At 41.1% G+C, this 19,965-nt stretch overlaps 1 protein-coding gene across 6 annotated transcripts in view; it reads left to right on the top strand.

Moving 5' to 3' along the window:
• The window catches only part of ANKS1B (ankyrin repeat and sterile alpha motif domain containing 1B), a 366,454-nt gene that overhangs the window by 105,744 nt on the left and 240,745 nt on the right, over positions 1-19,965 (top strand). For all 6 annotated transcript variants that reach the window (XM_082240761.1, XM_082240767.1, XM_082240757.1 and 3 more), the window contains 2 exons: positions 9,768-9,904; positions 13,591-13,771. In XM_082240761.1, the coding sequence (XP_082096887.1) occupies positions 9,768-9,904; positions 13,591-13,771 (318 nt within the window). The remainder of the gene's footprint in view (positions 1-9,767; positions 9,905-13,590; positions 13,772-19,965) is intronic.

Genomic DNA, 19,965 nt, shown 5'->3' with positions numbered 1-19,965 from the left:
CTGCCCAGCCACGTACATTGGACAAACAAACAGACGAATAAATGCACGTATCGCAGAACACAAGAATGCCGTCAAAAAAGAAGAAAAAACTTCCTCTCTTTTCCAACACATGAAAGAAACAGGACACGAAATTAATTTTGCAGATTCCAAATTGCTCTTTAACATGGAACATCACCACAAGAGAATAATCATGGAAGCCATCGAGATAGAGAAACACCCTCACAACATGAACAAGCGTGACGACACGTCCCGCCTGCCAGACATCTGGAAATTAGCCCTCCCCACAAAAACCGACACCAGAACCAGAGGCACACAGAACGCCGTCACCAATCAACCACACCAGACCCAAACCCAGACCCTCTCCACAGACATATTACAGACTCCATCCAGTAGCCAAACTATAGTGGCACCTCCGGATGCTGCACCCCCCTGCAATCCCTACACAGATCTGGCTGGCACAAGGCACAAAACCACAGCTCGCCCCTATACACGAAGCCAAGCCAGAGCACAACTAAATGCAGCACAGCCATCTTCTCAGAAAAACTCTTCACAAGCTCAAGAGGTCAAGACACAAAAGCTTTAGCAACTAATCTACACTTAATGACCCACCCAGTGGTATTCAGAATATCACTCATGAAATCACTCAAGATATCCCCCAAGTAATTAAGGAACAAAAGAAGAAAAGGCACACTAATCTAGGAACTTCCTCTCTGCCCAGAACGTTGGAGGCTATACACCACACCCCTCAACAGTATTTATAGGAACTCAAACACCAGATTCTGCTCTGTTCCAGTAACAAGAAGCCGAAAGCACCAGCCTGAAGATGACGAGTGAGACCTCGTCGAAACGTCGCACAGACACCCCGACTCTTACACGGGAAGACACCCGAAGACACCAAAACCTGCATTCCTGTACCCGTGAAAATCTACGAAAGCATATATATATATATATATATATATATATATATATGCAGGTTTTGGTGTCTTCGGGTGTCTTCCCGTGTAAGAGTCGGGGTGTCTGTGCGACGTTTCGACGAGGTCTCACTCGTCATCTTCAGGCTGGTGCTTTCGGCTTCTTGTTACTGGAACAGAGCAGAGTCTGGTGTTTGAGTTCCTATAAATACTGTTGAGGGGTGTGGTGTATAGCCTCCAACGTTCTGGGCAGAGAGGAAGTTCCTAGATTAGTGTGCCTTTTCTTCTTTTGTTCCTTAATTACTTGAGGGATATCTTGGGTGATTTCATGAGTGATATTCTGAATACCACTGGGTGGGTCATTAAGTGTAGATTAGTTGCTAAAGCTTTCGTGTCTTGACCTCTTGAGCTTGTGAAGAGTTTTTCTGAGAAGATGGCTGTGCTGCATTTAGTTGTGCTCTGGCTTGGCTTCGTGTATAGGGGCGAGCTGTGGTTTTGTGCCTTGTGCCAGCCAGATCTGTGTAGGGATTGCAGGGGGGTGCAGCATCCGGAGGTGCCACTATAGTTTGGCTACTGGATGGAGTCTGTAATATGTCTGTGGAGAGGGTCTGGGTTTGGGTCTGGTGTGGTTGATTGGTGACGGCGTTCTGTGTGCCTCTGGTTCTGGTGTCGGTTTTTGTGGGGAGGGCTAATTTCCAGATGTCTGGCAGGCGGGACGTGTCGTCACGCTTGTTCATGTTGTGAGGGTGTTTCTCTATCTCGATGGCTTCCATGATTATTCTCTTGTGGTGATGTTCCATGTTAAAGAGCAATTTGGAATCTGCAAAATTAATTTCGTGTCCTGTTTCTTTCATGTGTTGGAAAAGAGAGGAAGTTTTTTCTTCTTTTTTGACGGCATTCTTGTGTTCTGCGATACGTGCATTTATTCGTCTGTTTGTTTGTCCAATGTACGTGGCTGGGCAGACTTTGCAGGGTATTTCATAGACCCCTTGGTTTTCCAGCTGGATTTTGTCTTTTGGGTTTCTGAGGATATTGGCTATTTTTTGGTTGGTGCAGAAGGCTGTTTTGATATTGTGTTTATGGAGGATTTTGCTGATTTTGTCTGTAGTGCCCTTGATATAAGGAAGGAGGGCCATGCCATTGTTTTCTTCTGTGTCTTGGTTTTTGGGGGGTGTTTCTTTTTGGATTAGCTTCGTAACCCTGTTTTTCTGGTATCCATTGGCGATTAACACATTTGAGAGATTCTGTAACTCAGTTGTCAAGTGGTCTTTGTCAGCCAGGCGTTTGGTTCTGGAGATGAGAGTCTTCTGCACCAACCAAAAAATAGCCAATATCCTCAGAAACCCAAAAGACAAAATCCAGCTGGAAAACCAAGGGGTCTATGAAATACCCTGCAAAGTCTGCCCAGCCACGTACATTGGACAAACAAACAGACGAATAAATGCACGTATCGCAGAACACAAGAATGCCGTCAAAAAAGAAGAAAAAACTTCCTCTCTTTTCCAACACATGAAAGAAACAGGACACGAAATTAATTTTGCAGATTCCAAATTGCTCTTTAACATGGAACATCACCACAAGAGAATAATCATGGAAGCCATCGAGATAGAGAAACACCCTCACAACATGAACAAGCGTGACGACACGTCCCGCCTGCCAGACATCTGGAAATTAGCCCTCCCCACAAAAACCGACACCAGAACCAGAGGCACACAGAACGCCGTCACCAATCAACCACACCAGACCCAAACCCAGACCCTCTCCACAGACATATTACAGACTCCATCCAGTAGCCAAACTATAGTGGCACCTCCGGATGCTGCACCCCCCTGCAATCCCTACACAGATCTGGCTGGCACAAGGCACAAAACCACAGCTCGCCCCTATACACGAAGCCAAGCCAGAGCACAACTAAATGCAGCACAGCCATCTTCTCAGAAAAACTCTTCACAAGCTCAAGAGGTCAAGACACGAAAGCTTTAGCAACTAATCTACACTTAATGACCCACCCAGTGGTATTCAGAATATCACTCATGAAATCACCCAAGATATCCCTCAAGTAATTAAGGAACAAAAGAAGAAAAGGCACACTAATCTAGGAACTTCCTCTCTGCCCAGAACGTTGGAGGCTATACACCACACCCCTCAACAGTATTTATAGGAACTCAAACACCAGACTCTGCTCTGTTCCAGTAACAAGAAGCCGAAAGCACCAGCCTGAAGATGACGAGTGAGACCTCGTCGAAACGTCGCACAGACACCCCGACTCTTACACGGGAAGACACCCGAAGACACCAAAACCTGCATTCCTGTACCCGTGAAAATCTACGAAAGCAAATATATATATATATATATATATAAATAACATAATGTATTCTTGATTTGTGAGGCTGAGAAATCAATCATCCTTTGAAAAGTTACAGGATTTAATAAATCTGAGGTACCCTAGACACAAAGTAATTGTATCACTAAAGTGATAACTATCTGGCAGCTGTAAAGAAGTAAAGCTTAATCATTTTGGGTGATGATAGGGAATAATTAGCTGGTGGATTTAGTGACTGAAAAGCAACCAAATATTTTGAAAACATACTTGTATTATTCAGATATGTGTGTGTTTGTTTTTATAAACAAAATACAAGCTGTAAATGCTGCTTGATTTGCAGAAAATTTAGCTTGTGCATTAGTGGACACACACACATTCCTCGTCTAAGAAAAACTATTTTCAATTTGTTCACATTTCAGTCTTTATTCCTGCCCACCAAAAGCACATACCTTTATTCTTTATATTACACAGAACAAAAGTTTGTAAAGAAATGGCCTCCTCTGCATTGACATTCTTCACTTGCCATGCATTTCTGGATTATATAAATCCTTGCTGTGGGAAAGGGCCAAAGAATTTGGCAGTGACAACTGCAGACAAACTGGATGGCCTTCCATACAAAGACATGCAGCAGACACAGCAGCAAACTATACCATGGTCTGGTGCGCTAAGGAGTAAACCTTACACCAATCCAGAGTGGAGTCCCTAAGACAGTTGGATGGCCCCTTGCATGCCTCCTTCCAGCAGCTTCTGCAGCCAAGATGGTGCCAAATGTATTGCTCTACTTTTCTTTGGACCATGTCAATGAGGCCAAGAGAGGGGTATTGTCTGGGCAGCTTGGGACCTCAATGCAGCTTGCGCCCTGGGGAGTTCACTTCAGTCCTGCTAATGCAGCAGTTAGATTTCACCCCCAGAGGCATACTCATTGTCTCTCAAGACAGATAGATGCCAACAGATGAGCCATGTGCTCATGTGCTTCCTTAACACATTATGATTCAATGAGTTGCTTTCGCTTTGGCACAAACACACAAACGGAATTGCAAACCAGCTTCAAACCATGGTTTGCAATCTTGTTAGCTTGTTGTTACTGCTGAATTTGCAAGCTGAGTTTTGAGTCAAAGAGAAAGAATTAATTGAATCAGACTGAAAGAATGAAGGAAGAGCAGAAGGAGCGCATGAGTACAAGTAATTGTACCAATGCTCCAGCTTTAAGATCTGCAAGGAAAACTCACTCGGGTCTTATGTGTGATCTTTCCTCTAACGCTCAAAGTAGGTCTTGTTTTATGGCTGCAATAATTGAACACACTCTGTAATGGGGCCTACCAGATTGCCTTCTTGTATATTTTAGAAGCCATTAGTGAAGTTCTTTCTTCAGGCATTTTATTCCTTGGGTGCTTTATTAAATGCTTGTATGTGTTCTCTGCTGTTGTTCTTTAACCATATTTTAATATTGACGTTGTAGTGTCTGTTAAAGAGACATGTCTCCCCTTGCTTCTCTGGGTATGGTCCTCTCCTTATTTAAGTAGGAAAGTGAGAACCTTATTCTTTTCTGCAAGGCAAGTCCCATCTGCTATGCAGAGTTGTTGATCATGCACCCACCCAGACCCACACAACCGCTATTACTGTATTTTTCCAAGACAAAGTTTTTTGCTAAAAAAATAAAAAGGCAAAAGTTGGGGGTCGTCTTAAACATGGATAGTGAATGCAGGGGGTGGGGTTGGCTGCAGCAAGCCGGTGTGCAATTTGAGGCTGGAGTGAGGTTTGCGGGTGATCAGCAGTGGGTGGGTGATTGGTAGTTGCAGTGAGGCGGGTGGGCAGGTGTTTGAGCAATTGGTGGCAGCGACCTCCCCAATATATATGTTGATGTTATCCTGACTCCTACTGCTCCCTGGTATTAGGACAGACCTGTTGCAAGGTTTCCTTACACAGTGAGTGCCCTTCCCAAACTCACGGAATACTTCGTTGTGTCAGATGTGGAACTGCACCTTCCCAAACCCATTGAATGCTACAGATATTGTATTGCAGTCTTATTATTAATTGTATTTTAATCATTGTTGGGTGGTGTTTAACATCAACCGTTCTTGGAGTAGACCTATTGAAAACAATGGTCCATTGGTTTCAGTTGGTCTCTATTCTGAGTATGATTAACAATCAACATCACCCATAGTTTCTAAATGTGTTCTACTTTTGTTGCAAAGACTGTCTAGAATTTGAAATGAATATAGTGTAGCATTGTTTGGAATGCTCCACTGGGTATTTACAAATTACTCAGGAAATGAATTATTCCCCCTCATTAGTACATAATGAGAATTGTTATTCCACACAGTTGGCTGACATTACTAAGCAATTCCAGGATCTGTTTCTGCAGGTGAAAGATGAGGGGAAAGATGAGGTTGGTAATCCTCATGCTTATACTCTTTTATATGAGAAGAAAAACAAACTAAGCAGACTCCCTCCTGCCACTAGAATGCATTTCACTTGTAATTAATTCTAAGCACCACCCCCAAATAACTTGCAGAGACAATATCAGGCTTGTTATAGCTATTCAGTTATGTATTTACATTCCTGTTCAGAACAACAGTAGGGATTCCATTTTGTACAGCACAACAAATAATTCAAAACAATAAATGCAATCTGTTTTCTATTTTCTGTTACCCTTTGGTTCCATCTTTGGATCTTCCATCTGCTCTTTCAGTTCTTTCTAGTAATATTTTTGCTGTCTGTCAGATCCAGAAATACCCATGTTTGCTACTCTGAATTGTGGCCATTGTAATTTTCTCCCCTTCAGCATATGAACTATGCAAAATTCTGCTCTACATTAGAGCTGCCAGCTTATTCCCCCCCCCACTTATTTTATTTTTTTACTTACAGACTAAAGCAGCACTGTGGTAGGAAGGCAGCTCCTTGCTGCAACCTGCCCCCAGCACTTGGCAACAGTCTGCAGTGTACAATTTTAAAATGCACAGTCTATGTGCAAAAACACCTTCCACCAACTCATCCTCTCTCTAATATATAAGCAGCATGTGAAATGAACATAAATTATTTCATAGGGACAGGTTGATCAGGAGAGGAATGGATCTGCTCTTCAATAACAGGAAGAGAAATTCTGTCTCTCTGTTTTTCTTTAGGAGAGGGGAGCGAGAGATGTGGTTGGTTCACTAGCCACCTTCTGTGAAATGGGTGGCGGAGGACCATTTTCACATTGGGGTTGGACTCTCTCAAGTTTCACATTGGAATTGGTCTGTTGACATTGCTCCCAGATTGACTGTGGTTTGGTTCAATATTAGTTTCGGAAATACCCACACAAATGGTTCAACAATTTGAAGACAGCTCATCACCAGTGTACTGTATTGTCTGACAAGGAAGATAGAGAGAAGGAAATAGAAGAAAATGGCACCATAAAGAGAATTCAGTTTATGAAAGCTTAATATATTTTGAGTCCAACAACTCTTCCTCATGAGCACCTGAAATTGTTTTTTCAAGGGAACTGCTTGAGGTAATCAGGCACTTTTGAAATACGTTCCCCTTCTCTATTGTTTCTTGCCAGGTTATTGAAAACCCTCCCACCTCTAGATTTTGCAGTTCCACGAAAACAGAAGCTTTATTGAGCTCCTGGTATGCCATTATACATGGCTGGTGGGCTGTTTGACTTGTGGAGTCACAAGTTATGTGGTGTAATTTCTGATAGTTCTGTCTATCCCAAATCATCAGGTACTGCCAACTACCGTTTTTAGACAGTATGGTGTTTAGTGGGTTTTCTTAATCCTCAGTTTTCACAATGACTGGTTTCTGTGACAGTAACCTGCTATATTGAAAGATGTCAACCTTCTACCAACACTTTTGATTATTTGATTGATGCCTCAAAGGAAAAGTGTCAACAAAGAAGCTTGCATTTGCCTTAGTCCTCCCCACCCCTTTTCCCTACCATGCTGCATATCATCCAAACCAATATTCATGGTAAAGTTGTCTGCTCACTAACCACAAGCTGTAGCCAGTGTGGGACTACTTCACCACAACTTCAGATGGCATGCTAAGCCAAACATTGGCTTAGCTTAGCACAGTGCAGCAGATACATACATAATTTTATTTGCTGGCAACCTTTCCAGAGTTCAAACCATGTTCAAGCCAGCTTACAACATGAAAAATACATAACTGCAACATAACGAAAGTAGTCAGAAACAATAAATAAAACATAAAATATCTAAAATAAAGATACAAAAAGAGTACCAGCAACAACAGCAACAACCCCTTCCCAACAAAACAGTCCCAACACCACCCGAGCTCAAGCAGTAAAATGTACCAGGGAGGAAAAGTGGATTTGTGCTCCTCTTTAGGATCATCTATGCTCACATGGTTTTGCTAAGCCAAAGTTTGGTTTAGCATGTTGTAGAAACCAAGTCAGTTATCTGGCAACGCTAATAATAATTCTTGGAGTCTATATGTTTACACAGTTTCAATAAGCCCAAGTTTGGCTTAGCATGTGTGTGAATCAGCTTAATGTGTGGTTTACTTTTGGCACAACACTTTCACTTAGAAAGCTGTTTGCATACCCCTAATTGCATTGGCAGTCATTTTTTTTTAGTTCATGCCTTTGATCAAATTTAAACACCTATAATTATGCAGCATTTCCCCCTTTGATTTCTTCAAACCAATGTTCTGCTCTTTGGTTGAAATGTTGAAGTTTTTTATTCTTTAGAATTACTTACAAAATTATAGAACATGTCAAGAAATAAAACCCTATCATGCTTGCAAAACATATTTTACTAATTTAATATTAGGGTCAACCTAGTCAAATCATTTGTGACAAAAAAACAAACAAACCAAGTGAGGTGTATATGAAAATTACTCCAATTTGATATAAAATATGGAATTGTATTGAGGATGAATGTGTATTCTACAGAAGTACAACTGTACAAGAAGCTTATCTGAGACCTTTAATGAACCTTGAAAGTAATTTATATGAAGTCTCATAGCCCACCCATACTTTACTCATGCACTTTTTCCTTCAGTTAAAAATAGACATGAATGATTTTGTTGGCATCTGTCTGTTTTGAGAGACAATGGAGTGTGCCTCCGGGGGTGAAGTCAAACCACTGGAGAATCACATCACCTGCTGTGGCTGCAGAGACGGGTAACTCATAACTGCTGCCTTCCACATTGTTTTTGTACATGCCTGGGCAGTGTGCATGGAAGTTCTGGGTTGCCCAGACTGCAGATCCCCCCAGTCTTTTGTCCTCATTGTTGTGGTCTAAAGGAAATACATTTGGCTGTAGCTTGACTACAGGCATTGCCAGAAGGAGGCATACAAGATGCCATCCAACAGTCTTAGGGACTCCAGGAATGGCTGTCTTTGTCCAGGAATCCAAGTGGGTCCCAAGCGGGGACCGATGGGCCACAGCATCCTTCCCAATGGTGGCCCTGCTGCGGTCATATCACTTGTCAGGGTCAATCCCCACCCTACTTATCCACCAGCAGTTGGGCTGTTTGATTCTGGATACATACCCAATGACTTGGCCCAAACCTACCTAAATCTGTAATAAATAAAAGTTATTTATGGTTGGCCCCTCACTGGGCCATGGACACAATGTGCCTGGATATGCAATGAAATATAAATGAGGAAACGTTTTTTATAGTTGCATTTATCAGAAGAAACAGATGTTCGCCAATGTATTTCCTGTTGTATTGATCCAAACTTTTAGTGCCATTCAAATTTTTTAGGTCAGACCACTGAATAAGTATTCCCTTTGAGCTTAACATTGCCTTTCTGGATGTAAATAGAGCAATTTGGACGAAATAAATAAGAGATGTGCTAGCTATCTTATATAGTTACTGAGTATCTCTAGTCCATGCCATCTGTGTTTAGCTAGAGTGCTTCCTGCACAAATGTTTAATGTGCAGTATATTTTGAATATTTTGTAAGTAAAATTATCATTGCACACAATAGGAACAAACTGAATACATTTTTATTGTTTGTGGAATCAATATTTCTAGAATCGGTATTGTAAGTTGCACACTTGGTGAATTAAGTATAGGAACCAAAGTAACTGACTTTTGACTGTGATCTGGCGATTGGTTTGCATAACCACAAATTCTGCTCCCACCTGATAATGCTGTCAGTGATGATAGTACAGACCACCTACTGGAACTCAAAAGCTGTGTTTCAAATCAGCCTTTCCAAGCCAATTGGGGCGTCATGAATATATCCCTAGTGCCGAAATATATCGAATATAAATGAATATATCCCTAGTCACTATTTCACAGCATTCTTTTGTATGCTTGAATAATGCCTAGAGGGATAATCTTCACACCTAAGCTTGTTCCTGCAAGAGTTAGATTTGAATACGTGGCAACACCTTTGATCAGTTCCATACTGCTCTTCAAAACCAGAAGTGAGCATATTCTAGTGAAAACAAACAATAATAATTTAATGACAATAACTGTAACATATTCACATCCCCCCTTCAAATGCAATTTCCTGTTCTAAATGTATTTTCCATAGAACATTGTATTCACTGTAATGCTATTTTTATTCACAGAGAATGCACCTCAAGTAGCAATTATTGCACCAGGTACCAGTAACCATAGAAACAGTTCAACAGGCCCAACACCTGACTGCTCTCCTCCATCGCCAGATACTGCACTGAAAAATATAGTGAAAGTTATACGACCTCAGGTGGGTGGTCGGAAATAAAAATGTTCTTTGATTTTGTTAAAGATTTCAACGTTTTATCTTACATTCCTCTAATAATTTGCAGTGATATGAACTATTTTAAAATGTTGAAATGAAATCCCTCCACTGATAATGCTAAAATATCTTTAAAAGCTTGATTTTAATTAGACCTGACCAGAAAGAGCATACCCAGATTTCTATTTGTGTTCTTTTTCAGCTATTATGCTTGATTTATGACATTTTATTGAAATCTTGTATTGCATTGTTACATTAGTGTACTACACCTTCTCTTTCTTCTCAGCACCTGTTTTTTCCTCTAGGCTAGTTTTCTTCCTTTTGGACTTCACTGACCTCAGCCACATATGCCTTCACTGATGTTCATTCTGATTCAGTGTGGCAGCCCATGCAATTTTTTGTTGAAGAGGTCACAATGATGCATGAGGATATTGGGAATGCCAGTCACAGCCAAACAGATTAAACAGCAGTGGGGGCACTGAGGGTAAAGAAGAAAAAGTAAAATGATGTTAAGATGAATGAGCAGCTAGCAAAACAAAAAGACACCAAAAAGTATTGAAATGTCCAAGTTTTGGTGAGGTGACTTTCCTTGTTCAGCTCATTTTAAACATGCCAATTTTGATGTAAATATAAAATTGGAGACTACATGGCATAAACATAATTTTGATTGACTGTTATTGCTTGCAAACTCTCAGTTTCTATTTACCTCTTTTAAAAAATGTCATGTGCTTCATGAAATTTATTTTATTTCATCTAAAAGACTTTCCAAGCGTCAGAGCTGTTTTTACTTCATGCTGTCCACACATGCCTCTTTTCAACTCTATAACTCCTTTTGGCTAGCACAGGGTTCTTCATTTCCTCTTTCTCCAGACACCGCTGTATTAGCCATTTATCACTTTCTGTCAAAGCTATTTTTTGTTTGATGGCTTGCACACAAGAAAGCAGAGAGAAATTGGAATTATTGTTAGAACAAGCTGTTATGTGATAGTTAATTGGAAACAGCCTTTAAATGCTATTTTCATCATGAAATTGTCAACAGATGGACTCAGAACATTGAATAGCTGTGCTCTTGGATTAGTTCATTACTAATTCAATGTCGGGACTTAATTAAAGTCAGAGACTCGGTTCCCACTGAATTCAGTAGCATTGCATTCTTTGAGTGCCGAACACTCTATTCAATATTTTTGAGTGAGTGAGTGAATGAATGAATGAATGAATGAATGAAGTGGAGGCCATGCTTATCAACTTTGTAGATCAGGTAGGATTTAGAGTGGTAAAACATTTCATGACTTTCAAAGCTTCCATACTGGTGATGTATTGAATTAAGTACCTCGGAGACTGTATCCTCCATAGGTATCCTCCCATATTCTCAGTCTATCAGGAGTGCATTCCTCCATGTCCCATACAAAGAGGAAAAGTAATGGTATCCAGGAGCCTGAGTTCTCCACAATGGCATCCACTCTGTGGAATGCTCTGCTGGTAACATCCCTCTTGCATCCTATTTACAGCTGTCATTCTGACATCTGGAATATTTTGACACTGGTTAGTGTCCTGGGAGTTGGTTGCTGCTGCTTGGGTTTTCAGCAGTTGTTAATGCAGTTGTGTGTGATGTTGACTGTGATGGTGTCATATATTAATTTTATTATGATTTTAGAAGTACAATTAAAATTATGGCTGTATATACATTTTAAATGCAGCATCTGCATTTTAAATAAACATACATTTTGTTGGTACTATTTGTATTCAAAATGTCTTAGATGCTGCTATTCTGGAGCATGAAAGAGCATTGCAAAAAGGGATGAAATTATAGGCTTTTGCCAGAAATGGGAAAATTTGTTGCTAGACAGTGGCACTGCTAGAAAGAGCTAGAAATGATTGTGGATTTTAAAAACGGAAAATTGTTGTGAGTCTCCTGTTTGAGTGCTGTGAATGAGTCTGGGGAATGAGTATGAGTCTTACTTAGGGGTACCAATTGGCATTTGGGTAGTCATTGTGGGAAGCGCTTGCTGAATCAGATGGGCCTTTGGTCTGATCTAGTAGGGCTCTTATGTTCTTATTTTCTTTTAAGGTGTGGACATAAATGTATTTAATTGACCATCTCAGTGGTACAGAAGAGAATATAACACAACAATGAACCCTCTGATTACAAATAGGGGGCTTTTTTGGTCTGTCCCTGATATCTCCCTTCATTACTATCATGCCTGTAGTGTACATTCAGGCAAAAGTAGAACCCTTTTTAAATATTCTGTAACTGCCATCCACACACTTTTTGCTCAGTAATAAAAAGCAACCCATGATCTGCAAGCCTTAAGCAAAAGGTCTGGAGAAGTACTCTAAAGCACAGGCTATATCAGGAAAGGCCAACTGATGTGAACCTAAGGCACTTCAAACCGAACTAACTCATTTTGGATTTCGAATGCGTCAAAAGCTTTGGATCAAATTAAAGTGGATTTAAGACAAAGTTTAATTTAGGTCTGAAGCATATTATCGAGATTGTATCACAGAATATACTCACAATGTTTATTTTAATTCTGTTCTATGCCTCATCTGTCTAGATATTAATTTAATTTTGCCATTGAATCAACATTGAAATGCTGTCTCTCCAAACCCGCTTCGAAACCTACTAAAATGTCAATATTTTATTCGCATATAAGGTTTTCTATTGACCATACAATCTGTTACCTCGTACTGATATGTTTTTTGGTACTGTATTATAGCAGCTGGGGTGGAGCGGCAGTAGATGATTGCTGTCACATGCACATGGTACCCGCAGCATTGTGTGGAGTGAACCATAGAAATAAACACAGGATATTTGTGTTGGGTTGAAATAGGTCAGAATTTATTATTGATTACAGATGTAAGTAGGTTTTGGCTAAGGCAATCAACCCACTTGCTGGTTGCGAAATGAGATGGGGGTCAACCCGGAGCTGGGTAGTTGCCTCTGACAGGCACCAGGTGCTACGATCCTGCTTGGGCCGCCATTGGGAGAGGTGTCATGGCCTATTGACCTGCCCATGTGGGTTTGTGGACAGAGACACCTCTCCTTGAGCCCTTTAATCAGCTAATGATCCATCCCAATGCCTTATTCACCAAAGTTGTGACTGTTGCCATGAGGTAGGCAAAAACCTGCAGACCAGCCAGTTCGTTTGCAGGGGGAGGAAATCCTCCCTGTCCCCAAATAGTGATCAAATAGCCATAGCAAGGTCTTCACGCTGGCCCACCTACTCAACTTTCGGCAGGCCACTTACAACCTGAGTGGGCAGGTGGTGAATCCCATGATGATCTCCCAAGAGGGTGAACTACACAATATCGCCCTCTTAAGTACAGCGGGCATGGACTGGGCTCAGCCCCTTCCCCTGCAATCTGACTTTCCTGATCAATCAGGCCTTCCCTGTTGGGCTGGCACCGCTGGCAGGGGAGGCACCAGGTGTCTCCCCCCACAATGGCCACATGGGAATAAGATGGCCTCCTGGATTGGGCTGTGGCCCTGCTAAGCGACAAACGAGAATGCAATAATTGTAGGAATTATGTACGGAAGATCAATTTACAGGGTAGAAATGCAATGGAATTTTTGAGCATCTGTTTTAACAAACCATTTTTTTAAAAAAGGTGATGAACCTTAGAGGCAGAAAATAAATTAAAATATTTACATTTCAATTCATTTTTTTTTCCAGCCGAAGCAACGTACATCAATAGTATCAGCTTTTGAATTTCATCGATTAAATCACAGCCATGATTATTTTGAAATCAACTCTTCCCTTGGATATGCAAGCTTTACTTCCAGTCCTCCAATCAGTCCAGCTAATTATTCCGTTGGATCCATTGAAGGGAGCATTGAAGATAATGACATTCCAGGTAAAATAAAAATAAGTTGCATATTATCTATACATTTTGATGTTGCAATAAGCAACTGGCATTGCATCCCAGGCCACCTCTATTCCCTCAGGGGGACATGGCTGATTTCTCGGTGGCTTTCTTTCTGAATTCCATAATACTTTTTATTCATTTACATTCCATTCCCTTCAGTTTTTCTAAAGGATTGTTTGAATAATACCCTAAAGTGAAATACAGTCACGGGGCGCTTGCATTTGGGCTTACTTACACCCATGCATAAATGTGTGGTAGAAGCTAAAGTGTGGGATTAATATTTATCTTTTGCTCAGAGAAAACCTGGTATTTTTATCATGTCAGGTCACATCCTTGCTCTGAATAAATTGTATGATATTTATATTTATTCAGTATTGCACACTCTGTAAAGTGTTTCTCCAACTCATGAATCAAACCACTTTAGAACTGGCTACCCAGGAAATCTAGCTTAATGAAATGAATATAAGAGTTTTTCGTGCTTCGAAAAGGAGTGCTCTGATAGCTGTTCTTGCCCTCGAAAGAAATAATAAAAAATATGAAGAAAAAAGTAAAGGTGAAAAATTCATCATGCTACAAAAATGAGTCTGTGAAAAACAGTGTAATACATATTGGCCCATCTAATCCAAACAACATTTTCAATTGCTTATATAGTTTGCAAAAAAAAGTCATATATTGCTAAATACCAATTTATCATATGCTTATGATAATACAGCATTGCTTGCTGTGTTCTGTGGAAAGTAGGAAAGTAGGAAATCAGTGCTTGATTTCTACTTGTATAAGTCTCAGGTTCAGTATTTGCAATCTCCAGTTAAAGGATTGCTGGTATCAGAACTGGTACAATGTATTTATTTATTAAATTTACATGCTGCCTGTACAGCATAGTTTTCTTAATGGACAAACCCACTTAAAGTAAAATAATTAATAAAATGTTAGCAAAAACAATGCTAACACCATTACAGTGGTACCTCGGGCTAAGTACTTAATTCGTTCCGGAGGTCCGTACTTAACCTGAAACTGTTCTTAACCTGAAGCACCACTTTAGCTATTTGGGCCTCCTGCTGCTGCTGCACCGCCGGAGCCCGATTTCTGTTCTTATCCTGAGGCAAAGTTCTTAACCTGAAGCACTATTTCTGGGTTAGCGGAGTCTGTAACCTGAAGTATATGTAACCCGAGGTACCACTGTATACATCACATAAACCCATTATAGATGGGCCCCAAATCCTGAGGAGCTGCTGCCCATCGCAGCTGAAAGTCTTGTACAAGGTGACTCAATAATAATAAAAAAGTTTCATTTATTTTTAAACAAGATAATTTACTTTGCATACTTAATATTGCATAGCTACTACTCTAGATTTCTTCTTCCAGTTTCCTAGACTGGCTTGCCTTGCATGACAGCTAACTGAATGCATTTATTTTAACTTTAGGTCACCTTCATTATAATTTGCTTTATTTCCTGTGCACAGCTGCTAATTCTTCTATTTATACTTGTTCTTGTTGCTCATACTAACATCAGAGTTGTATCTACAGAATGTTTGCAGCCATAATAATTCCTTAAGATTTGAAGAAATTGAGTCATAAGCCATTTAATTTCTACAGAGAAACCAAGAGATTTGGCTAGAAATAATCTTTCAGATAAATAGCCATAATAATCTCCAGCAAAACTATGGCATGTTAGTCAGCTGGTTGTTGTTTATTATTTCCTCTAATATTGAACTTGGAAGGTTCCCATTCTATCAGTCTGGATGTGAGATGGGGCCAACCAAAAATAAGGTGGTAGTTGCTGAATTCTCAAGAGACTTCCTAGGTGTGCAGATGTATATTTGTTCATAAATGTAAACAAATCCAGAAAATACTTACTGGCTACCAGGACTTACACTGAGGGGCCTACAAAATGCTGCAGCGAGTTGAGCTATGGAATGTTGAGGTATTGAGAGAGGGGCAGAAAATGGAGGAGTGAGAGGAAGAAACTGGCCGGCTTGAACCTCGAACTACCTTTGGTATCTTGGAAGTGGTGATGAGAATTGAGCAATTGTGCACCATGAAATTAAAAACCTCTCTCATGCTAAAGCGCAGGATCCACAGGGAAGCAAGATTGTTCTTACTGGTCTGAACTGATCAGCTGCACAGGGCTTTGGAATTAGGTCAAGAGTCACATGAAAAGGACCGCAGGTTGCCCACCTCTGCTACAGAGGTAAAGGCAGATCTAGAAGAACGCGACTGGTTTGGTTTCACTAAGTGCAGAGCTTCTAGGGTACCGCAGCAGGTGCTGCAGCAGTGACATCTGACAGAAGGCAAGAGGCTGGGGGGCTGTGCCAGCTTTTGGTGTCACGCGGGATGCCACTGATATTTGAGACACCAAGGTTCGCCTTTGACAGAGGGAGGTCTCATAAGAGAATTGCCCAAAATCAAGTTGCGGCCCACCCAGTCTGGGGTGACTCTTTCCTCCCCAGGCAATTCTATGCCCCATCAGTTACTGTAAACTGATGATTTTGAGAGTGAAAACAAAAAAAACAAAATTTCACAGTAGAAGTTTTTTAACCATTAACAAAACATAATTCCCAATTGCTCACTGTAATTACAATGCACATACTATTAAAGCCAGTGGCATAATTCCAATTAATTTTAATGGATGTGGATTGTCCCATCAGAATTAGTGACCAAGATATTTCTTCTTCTTCTTTCTAATGGATTTTTTTAATAAATAAAAAACCTTACTGTTGCTTGGAATGTCTATGCAATTCACATTCAGTTTATGCTTTTTATTCTGCCTGTTTCATCTTTGGATCAGATAGATTTTCTTTTCATTTTTTCCTCTCAACAGATTGTTTATAACTTTGAAAATGCTTGCTGGTTATCAGATATATTTATATGACATATGGGCAGTAATTGGAGCTGAAGAAACTGGTTAAAAACCCGCTGCAGAGCCGGTAAAAATGAGAATTCTAACTACTGACCTCTTAAACAAACTGCTTCACACTGTAGACTATAAAGTGCACTTCATTTTATCATGTAGGTACAATCTCATATATCTTCTCAGGAGCAAGTCCTATTGAGTTCAGTTGGACATTCTCCCGGATAAGGATTGCAGCCTTTGTTTATTTTCTCCTTTCAGCTTTTGAAGAAGCAAGAGCATGCTTGTTTAATTTTCAAGTCTACATTGCCAAATTCTGGGTTTCTAGACTGGATTTCTGTTACTACTTAAAAACAGAATCTTACTTCCTTAGCTCGAGCTGGCAAAGACATTGTGGTGCCTGGGACTGTCCTAGCAGCATATCTCCCACCATTCCTGCAGTCTTCTCCTCCTCCCACCCTCCACTCTCCGCCGCCACCATGTCTGCCTCACAGTCCTCTCCTCAGCCAGTCAGCTGTGGGTGCTCCCAGCTTTGCTCTGAGGAAAGGGTCCCGACTCAGAGTGAGGCATTGTGGATGAGGTCACCCAGAGAGCAGCCAAACCAGCACTTTGTGGCTCTTTGAAATACATGTTAAAAATTTGGCATTAAATTTTATTTAAACTTTAGGAATTTTTAAACTGTGTTTTTAACCAGTATTTTAAAGTGTCACATATTAGTGGTGGTACAGGTGCTTTCTGGGCAACCTTGCCCACAGTACCTTGCTCTCCGTGTGAGCGGGGAGGTGGGCAGGTAGAAAGGAAGGCGAGAAGCAGCAGGTGGGCAAGAGGGAAGGAATGGTGGCAGACAGCAATGTTGGCCGGTCAGCTTATTGTGGCAGGTGTTAGGCAACCTTGTGGGGCATGAATGGTGATAATTCACCGCCTGAGGCGAGTGGCTCTTTTCACCTCATGGAAGGTTGGCCCTGTGCCCAGCCATTGTATTATGCTTTTGTGTGCTCATTGGACTTGGTAGTTCTCAAATAATTTACTCATCCTTTGAGTCATTTATTGAAATTGTTGACAGGAGAGAAGACATTTCTTATACAATTTTTTTTTTTTTGGTGGGGGGACAGCCACTGGCTTATCATATCTGCTTAAAGAAACAAACTCGGAATACTAAACATTTGCCTAAATAAAAAGATAATCCCTTACTTGCAAATGATAATGAGGCTTGGGCTGTGCAAGAATCTTGGCAGGAGAAAAAAAATTCAAGCTACGGGGCATAACCTGCTAGTGCCTCAATGTTCCTTTTGCTGTTTATATCTGACACACATTAAGAGGCTGTTCTTGGCAGGCTACTTCCAGCCATAGGGAAAGTGGCAATATGAATATATGAGAAATGGAACATGTTTTTAAAGGATGTTGAAGTAGTCTGAGCCTAATTTGAAGCCTTTTCTTTCAGCAGTTTGTGTGACAGCAAGTCTTTGCATTCAGCTCTGCTTTGTGATTTTTACCTATTCTCCAATTGGACTGTTTTGTAGCTTAAAAGACAATCTAGGGCATGGGTTGTTCAAACCAGATCCCCCAGGTTATAGCCAAATATACTATATTTGTCAGCAGCACCCAGGAAGAAAGTATACTCAGATCTTCCTCCAAGTTAATAGCTATTGGACTGATGTCAAGCAAGCATTCACCCCACTAATTTTTATGTCCGACAGAAATCTTACCTGTAGCCAAAGTGTTATATGTTTTCAGATATAGACACTTAAAATGCTCTGTCTAAACTCCACACGTTTCTATATGGCAATTCTCTATCTCCAAACTACTAGCTAAATTTAGTATGGAATTATAAGCCTTCAAATCTCATCCTGTGCTCTCATTGACGTACAAACAGAACATAAAGCATTTGTTTCAACAAGCTGAAATAGGGAAAGCTGTTTGCTTTTTTTTTTTTTAAGTAACTGAAAATTGGAACAGAGATTTTTTCATGCTTTCAGTTTTGTTAGGAAATAATTTCATGGCAAAAAAATTGAAATGCACGTTTAAATTTTTTACTTTTTTGTAATTAGTTTTTTATCCCTTTTGGACAATTACACAATTTTCTGTATTTCCTTCCCCACTCTGCCATAATCAGAGTTATGTAAAGTATACTTTTCTTTTCCCGTTTGTTCAGTGTAGCTTACAATGACCACTCCCCACATCAAATGAGGGATGCCTTTTGTGTGGTTGTGCGCAGCCCCCCGGATCCCAGTGTGGCTCCCGGTAGTTCGGGCTGGCTTCACCCTCTCCAGGCTGGATACCTGGAGGTCTGCGCCTACCTCAGCTAATTGCCCAATCCCGTCTGGGGAGGCGTTGCCAGGGGATCGGCCAGGTATGGTGAGGGACTGCCCTGCCCACACAACAGAAGGTGAATCTTACCTGCGAAGCGTCAGTTGGCTCCAGAGCTTCTCCCACCCTGCCCTCCCTCAGTTAAGTCTTCTTTTGCAGGTTAACCTCTTCTCCACAGGTAGGTAGGTGCTGCTACGTCAGGGTCGCTGTTGAAGGCCAAAAAGGAATTTTCCTGCATTGGCAGGTTTTGCCTTTCCCATAGCAAAACGTCACAACCTTGGTGGTTTCAGGCCTTGGGCGGAATCCTTTAGTCTCTCTTCCTAAAGGGTGTGTGTGAAGCCCATGCCCCCCTTGCGGCAGTGATCCCAGGGTTCCCCTTTAAAGGGGTCTTGAGGGGAGGCATTGGCTATATGCCGAGAGGTTGTCATTGCTCTCCCCTCCAATGGTGGCGGAATGGGGGGCGGGCTCTCTGCTTGAACATATGTTCTCCAGAGACAGCCCAATCCCCACACATTATGGATAACCCTGATGTCTCCCAGATCCCCAGCTGGGAACTGGGAAGGATAAGCGCCCAATGCCTGAGCCAAGGTCTCCCTACATCTGAAACTTAATAAAGGTGTGGCCAATTTTAATCCTATAGCACGTTGTCTTGAGTCATTATTCTGCCCAGGATGGAGGGGAGGCAGGCAAAGAAAACTGCTACTCCTAATACGGCTGAACTATTTCCTCTTCACCATCTATCACTTGCCCTTTGAGAAGGATTCCAGGTTAGAGAAGGAGGGAGGCAAATAAGACACTGCTCTTTTTTGAGCTTTTGTTTTGTTTTATTTCAAGGATATAACTTTTAATGTATCACTTGTATTATACAGTGGTGCCTCGCAAGACGAAAAGAATCTGTTCTGTGATTCTCTTCGTTTAGCGGTTTTTTCGTCTTGCGAAGCAAGCCCATTGAAGGATAAGCGGTTTAGCGCTATTAGCGGCTTTTAGCAGCTGATCAGCTGATAAGCGGCTTAGCAGCTTAGAA

Source organism: Podarcis vaucheri (genome assembly GCF_965113315.1).
Source record: "Podarcis vaucheri genome assembly, chromosome: 10".
Taxonomy (NCBI): Eukaryota; Metazoa; Chordata; class Lepidosauria; order Squamata; family Lacertidae; genus Podarcis; species Podarcis vaucheri.
Note: the sequence above shows the minus strand (reverse complement) of the source record. Positions and strands in the feature narration are given on the sequence as shown.